Source organism: Protopterus annectens, chromosome 1.part2, assembly GCF_019279795.1.
Source record: "Protopterus annectens isolate FY-2018-M chromosome 1.part2, PAN1.0, whole genome shotgun sequence".
Taxonomy (NCBI): Eukaryota; Metazoa; Chordata; order Ceratodontiformes; family Protopteridae; genus Protopterus; species Protopterus annectens.
Window position 1 is genome coordinate 1,020,178,090 of NC_056727.1, and position 6,459 is coordinate 1,020,184,548.

The 6,459-nt window shown below is 40.5% G+C and overlaps 1 protein-coding gene across 1 annotated transcript in view; it reads right to left on the reverse strand.

The window, feature by feature from the left end:
- Positions 1-6,459, reverse strand: part of LOC122792225 (CUB and sushi domain-containing protein 1-like) — a 3,080,606-nt gene that overhangs the window by 1,122,721 nt on the left and 1,951,426 nt on the right. Inside the window, exon 38 of the mRNA XM_044059969.1 lies at positions 5,846-6,023. Coding sequence (XP_043915904.1) covers positions 5,846-6,023 — 178 coding nt within the window. The remainder of the gene's footprint in view (positions 1-5,845; positions 6,024-6,459) is intronic.

The following is a 6,459-nucleotide window of genomic DNA, read 5'->3' on the forward strand; positions in this document are numbered from 1 at the left end:
CAGCTGGCTCTGAGGACAATGGAGCTGAACCCGCCAGGGACCCAGACAGTGTGGGAAGGGAAGCAATGCCCAACACCACTGGCCTCTCCCTAGGGATGCCCTGATTCTGGGGGACCGAACCCAGATGGGTCAGTTGAGGACAGAGGAGTTCTGTGGATGGCAAAGATCCCCTGGGCAAGTGGGCAGGGGATGGTAACAAGCCCAGCTCGATTTGGGCCTTGAGAAAGCTATTCATCATCCTATCAATATCTGAGGCGAGCACACTCCTAGTGGAATGGGAAGATAGTGAGGAATGGCCTGACCTACCTGAGGGCCTGCAGTCCCGAGAAGGAAACCTGCTGGAAAGCCCCAGATCCATTCTCCTAGGTCTGGAGAGGGAGCCTCCAATAATAATTGGATCCAACAAAACTGATCTGAGGGTCTACTTGTATCTGAGGACATAGATGGTATTGCAATCGGATCTGACGGGTAGGTCGGATTCGAGGGTGGTCTTGGTTGGCTTGGATTTGAGGACGTCTGAGATCTCAGATTCGGCAGAGAAAGCTGGGGATCTCAGAACAGAAGAACCCAGATCCAAAGCTAAAGAGGGTGGTCTTGGATCCACAGAGATGTGATCCAAGAGCCTCAGCCTTTTGGTGGGAGAATCCCTCGAGGAGGAAGACTTCCTCTAGGGAACCGAGGGAGGTTTTAAAGAGGAAACCAAAACCAAGGGACCCCCATTGGCCAACCCTTTCAGCAGGAGCTTATTCCTGTGGTCTAGGAGAGCCCTGGGGTTGAATCCATCACAAATGTCACATTCAACCTCCAGATATGGCTCTCGCAGACAGTACACACACACTCCTCGTGTGAGCTGGAATGCAGCATTTTCCGACTGCACGAGGTGCGCCTTTTAAAACCTGCGGGCTTTTCTGACATCCCACACAAACTCACACAGAACCACACACACACACACACACACACACACACACACACACACACACACACACACACACACACACACACACACACACACACCACCCGCACACTGCACAACACCAAAAAGGGTCAGGGGTAAGAGAAGAAGGGGGAAAGGAAGAGAAAACATGGCTACCAAAGACCTGGGAAGGGGGAGGTTTAAAATACTCTAAAGATTACTGGGAGGGGAGGAAACTACCCAAATGAGATAGAAAGAAGGTTGGAGACAAGAGAAGGCAAAAAGACCCCAAAAGAAAGGAAAAAAGTCTATTTATCTAAATCTAGTCACTTGAGCTGCAGGAAACACGTTTTGAAGGAAATCACAGCAAACGAGAACTGAGTGTTGTGGGTAGCAAGGGATCTTGAGAAGGGGAGGAGTTTGAGCTCAGGAGCTGTCTTCCTAGTTACCGGCTCAGATCCGATGTCGGATCCTACACCCATCTGTGATTAGTAATGACACAAATAGCACCACATGTATGAGACAAAAAAATGGACATTCTGTGCTAATCTGAACAGTTTAAAGGTGTGGTGCCCACTGCTGCAACTCATCTCAGACTGTAGGGATGCAATGTTTTTTCCTAAATGGATAATGGTCTGCTTATCACTAGCACAAGAGTGTCTCATCCAGCAGATGGAGTCCCTTTTCACTGTTGCAGTCTAGCTTGCCCTCCCTAATTATAATCTTTTGGCCTTATTTCTATGGGTAATGTTGGATTTATAATGGGCACGCTAATTCCTCTGTCCAGTCAGCATGCTCATTCTTGAATATTAAGTTACTATTATTTTATAATTCCTCTTCTTTTCTACAGTGATAGGATTTATTCACAACTGCTGTGACTTGGTTTACATCAGTTCCCAACTCATCAGTGTAAAGTCTCTGACACTGGACTCATTGAATGCATTAGTAATGTTAGCTGCAAGACTGATGATGTTTCAGGGGAATTTTTCACTTACTACAAATAGGTTCATTGGTGTTTTCTAGGCAGCTTGCCCTTCCTAATTACTGGGGGCATTTTTTTACACCTCTGGAGCATTTTTAAACCTATCCTTTCTTCCCAAATGTATCTGGCAGGTTGATACTCGAGGGATTTTTACGGGTTATAAATAGATTTGAGCATGTGTGCTCATGTGTTTACAGGCCGCATCTATCTATTAGAGTCATAGGTGCCAGACCAGGGGTAAATATCCAATTCCCCATCCAGTTGTCCAAGTTGCACTCAAACTGGGTTGGGTAAGAGCTCTCTTGACATGGATGGGAAGCCTGTTCCAGAAAAGGAGTAGTCTGAGATGCACATATCTGTCCCTCCATCATGTCCTATTTATGTTGCAGGCAAAGATTAGTGCCCTAGATCAGATCATTCTGATGCCATTTGTTTTGTTGACATGCAACAGGCCCTTCAGAGAATGATCAGCAGATAATTTGTAGGCCAGGCCTAGATCATCTTTCAGTAGGTCTGTAGGGTGCAGAGTACAGGGAGAGGACTTTGAGGCAGTGTTCCTTAGTGACAGTTGGGGAGTTATGGTTGAGAGGTATTTCCAGAGAGGTGCCGGGGGGATGGGGGGGATTGGACCTAATTTTGTTGACCTGTGGATTTGCTATCTCTTCTGGTTTAGTATATGTGGCTCCATTTACAATTGGTTTGACACATTTCTGTGTACTTACTTTTAGGTTATAGACCAGCTGAAGAAAGCCTTGTGAATATCCTTGGTCTGGCAGGCTATTTTACCTCAAACTTAGCTTTACTAGATTACATTATCACCCTAAGCTGCTTGCTTAGGTTAATGAGGAGGATTTTTTTTCCTTGCTGGGAATTGCACTTCCTAATTTTAGCCACCATTTTCTTTCTTTTGTTATTCAGCCTATTGATGCTGGGATTCCACCAGGATAGCTTGTTGACTGGGTTTGTCATTTGTTTTTCCCAGGTAGCACAGCTGCCTCAATACAGCTATTAAGATGATTGTATAGGGTTTCCGTGAACAATACTCCATACACTGTGGTGTTCTCAGAGTTTGGTGGGGCCTGGAATTTTGCCAGAGTGTTACTTAATAAATAGAGGTTTGCTACAATAATTTGAACATGAAGGAGCTCATGTGATCATACTGTTTGACAAATCTTGAGGGGTGTTTGTTTTTGATGAAAATCGAGACACCTCCACTTTTTTTTTTCCTTCCTGAGATGTAACTAGTCTGAATGTGTGGAAGGCATTATGTCCCTGAACTACTGGGGTACTCTCTACAGCTCTAAACCATTTCAAAGTAACTACACCAATGTCTACATTATCCAGGGTGAGGTGAGAGGGCAGGGGGTGGAGTTTACATTCAGGATGTCACAAGATTTCAATTAGTATATGGAGGGAGATGCAGGGGTGTGAGTCTGAAATAAGCTTATTTTCCTGCAGAAACTCCCTTAAAATGTTTTCCTTTTTTTATTAGCATGCCACTCAGTGTGTTTTTTTTTTACCAGTTATAAATTAATATGCTGTGCATCAGGTCAGGCAAGGACCACCTTAAGACACTATACAGAAAATATTTTACTCCAGCCAAACTGTGCTGTAGGATTCTACATCAAAATACAAAATATAAAATCAGCACATAGCAATAAAACATAATAGTCTTATGTATTTACAGAACAGCAAATTCTCATGTATCCTGTGCAGTAGGAGACTTTGCCTCCCTCATTCTCAGATTGTTTGAGTTTTTACTCAGAGCTCATAGCACATCAAGAAAAGACTGATAGAAGATTTTACTCACAACAGCGCTTTCTCTTGTCTCAGAGAGGATAAGTAAGTAGTGGGTCTGAATGTGCACCCTGCCATATTGGGTGGTATAAGGAGTTTTCCTCACATGCATAGACATTTATTAGTTCTGTAAAGGTTAAATGCTTAAAAGTTCACCTTGCAGGTTATGATGCTGTGAGGTGTGTTCTACTGATTCTCAGTTACTTCAATACAGTTTTGGAAAATTCTTTTTGTGTCAGTATGTGTTAATCAAGCTACTTGTTAATTACTGTAGGATCATTAGTATGTTTTGGCTAGAATATATCTGACAACATGTAGTAGAATCTTTGAACATTCTTATTAAAATGGTGATGATTATAGGGGGCAGTATAACCAGATGGACAGAGGAAGGATGGCTTCTGTTTCATACTGCTTTTCAAAAAGATGATCCTTATATTGGCTTCCTAAATTTAGATCGAAGCAGGTTACTTCTATCTAAAGTTGATAGCAAAAAGATTGTCAAATATCCATATAATTGGCTCTCTGAAATACTGAAAAGTTTAAAATCAAAATTGAAGGTTAAGCATATTAGGCAGATGCAGATCCTGTGATCAACCAAGTGCAGATCCTTATGTACTTAACCTTCACTTTTGATGTTTCCCTTGAACCTTACAAAAAGATAATCCCTGTCTTGGTTTCCTAACCTTAGATCAAAGCATGTTACTTTGATCTAAAGTTTATAGTTCAGAGAAAGCCACACATCCACATCCGTGACTCTATGAAACATCAAAAACCATAACATCAAAGTTGAAGGCTAAGCATATTAGGGAGCTACATACCGAGAAAGAAGCATTAAGTTAAAGAACATAATTGGATCAGTACTTTAACATCTGCTTACTAGCAGAATGATATACTACACTAATTCTTAAAGGCAGCATCAGTGGTTTGAGACTGGCTACAGGACATTTCTTTTTAGTAAGCATTTAAGTGCAGTCCTAATTTGACATAACGATAACACATTATTTATTTATTGATGTAGTGTTCATTTGCATCTACATGTTAGACAATACACACATTATTTTTATGTTGGGTGTTTATTTATTATGTTGTGTATTTCTGTAGCATAACTTTATGCTCTAGCATTGAGTGCACTGCATGAAATTCTTCACAGTGCTGTTGGTGCAGTCTTACCTTTCGATGTCAAGCTTTTATTTAATTCAGAGAGTTACCAAAATGGATATTTGGTACTATCTGTATGATCACATTTTGAGTAACGCAATGTGTTTTGATCTAAATTCAGGTAACTGCCTGTCTAGATCATACCTTTGTTGTATCTTCTGACATCATTTCCTTTAAGTATTTTAGCAATATGCTTTATTATACGCCAACTTCCTTTTACTGCCCTTATCTGTCTTACATCAAAATTTAAAGACTTGATTGCTACGGTGTCCAGTTGTGAAAATGAAATGCAATAATGTAATAGACTCAAGAATGGTAATCAAATATAAGTGAGATTCCACGTGAAACTTAGATCTTGTTTATATACGTGTATAATAAATGATGCCACACAGAAATATTTTCATTGGTGCTAGTTTTTTAAAATGTAACTGCTCACTCTCATTGATTAAAATATTTTATTTGTATAAGGAAATTGCAGAATGCAGTACTGTTTTATTACACCGCATACTAGACTATAAAACATATAATATACGCATTATCATATCTGAGTGGTATACAGTAGTTGCTTTACATCTGCCGCTTACATTTAGAGCAACGTAGCTTCCTTGCAGATTCACATTCATCAGTCACAGGCTTGTGTTCAACCTTTCACTCAGTAATCCTCCATACAACCGAACATAGATTGATGGCATGGCTGCTCTAATTATTTCCAAGCCTGAAAGAAGCAGGTTAGGGTTGCATTTTAACTACAGCTCTGCAGCATGGGAGTGCTTTGCAGTAATAGCACAAATGATACTTTGTATGTCTTTGACTTAAGGACATACATTTTACAGTCTTTTTTTTCAGATCTTTCTGATTAGTCAGCAAGCATAAAGCATTTGTTCTTGAGGCACAGTTATTCCCATCACATTCACAGTATTAAGGTGACACATAAAACTGATGCAGAATGATTAACTGGAAAGCAACGTGATTTGCATTCAATTGATTATTCTTACCAGATAGTGATGATGTCATTGTTCAACTCAGTTTGTAGCAAAGTGAAGTTGACATGAACTCCATATCCGGCAGGCACTGTGATCAACCAAGAGCAGTCAACTGAATTAGGGTATTGATTTGGAAAAGCAGGTGAGTAAATTGTCCCATTAAACATGGTAATATTCCCTCCGCATGGTGCTAAATAAAAGAGGATAAAAACATATTAGAATTAAGCAAAAGACTTCTGTAGATGAGTAATAATGGTTACCATTCAGTTATATAATGTAATGACATAGAATGTTTTAAAAAACAGCCTTTTTGCCACAATAAAATTGTGCTTTGAATGCTGAAGAAATGTTGCCTCAGTTCTAAAGTTATGTCCACAACTTCATGTATTTACTGTGTAATTACTGTAGAAGGAACAGACAATTCCTGCAAAACAGTACTGATATGAAAATGCATGTTTTGTGTGTGAGTGTGTGTGTGTGTGTGTGTGTGTGTGTGTGTGTGTGTGTGTGTGTCTCTGTGTGTGTGTGTGTGTGTGTGTGTGTGTGTGTGCCTGCATGCAGTTGGGGGTGGCTGACAAGGCTTGCATGCATGGTTAGCTTTATGTTCTGCTGATTCTCTCCAACTC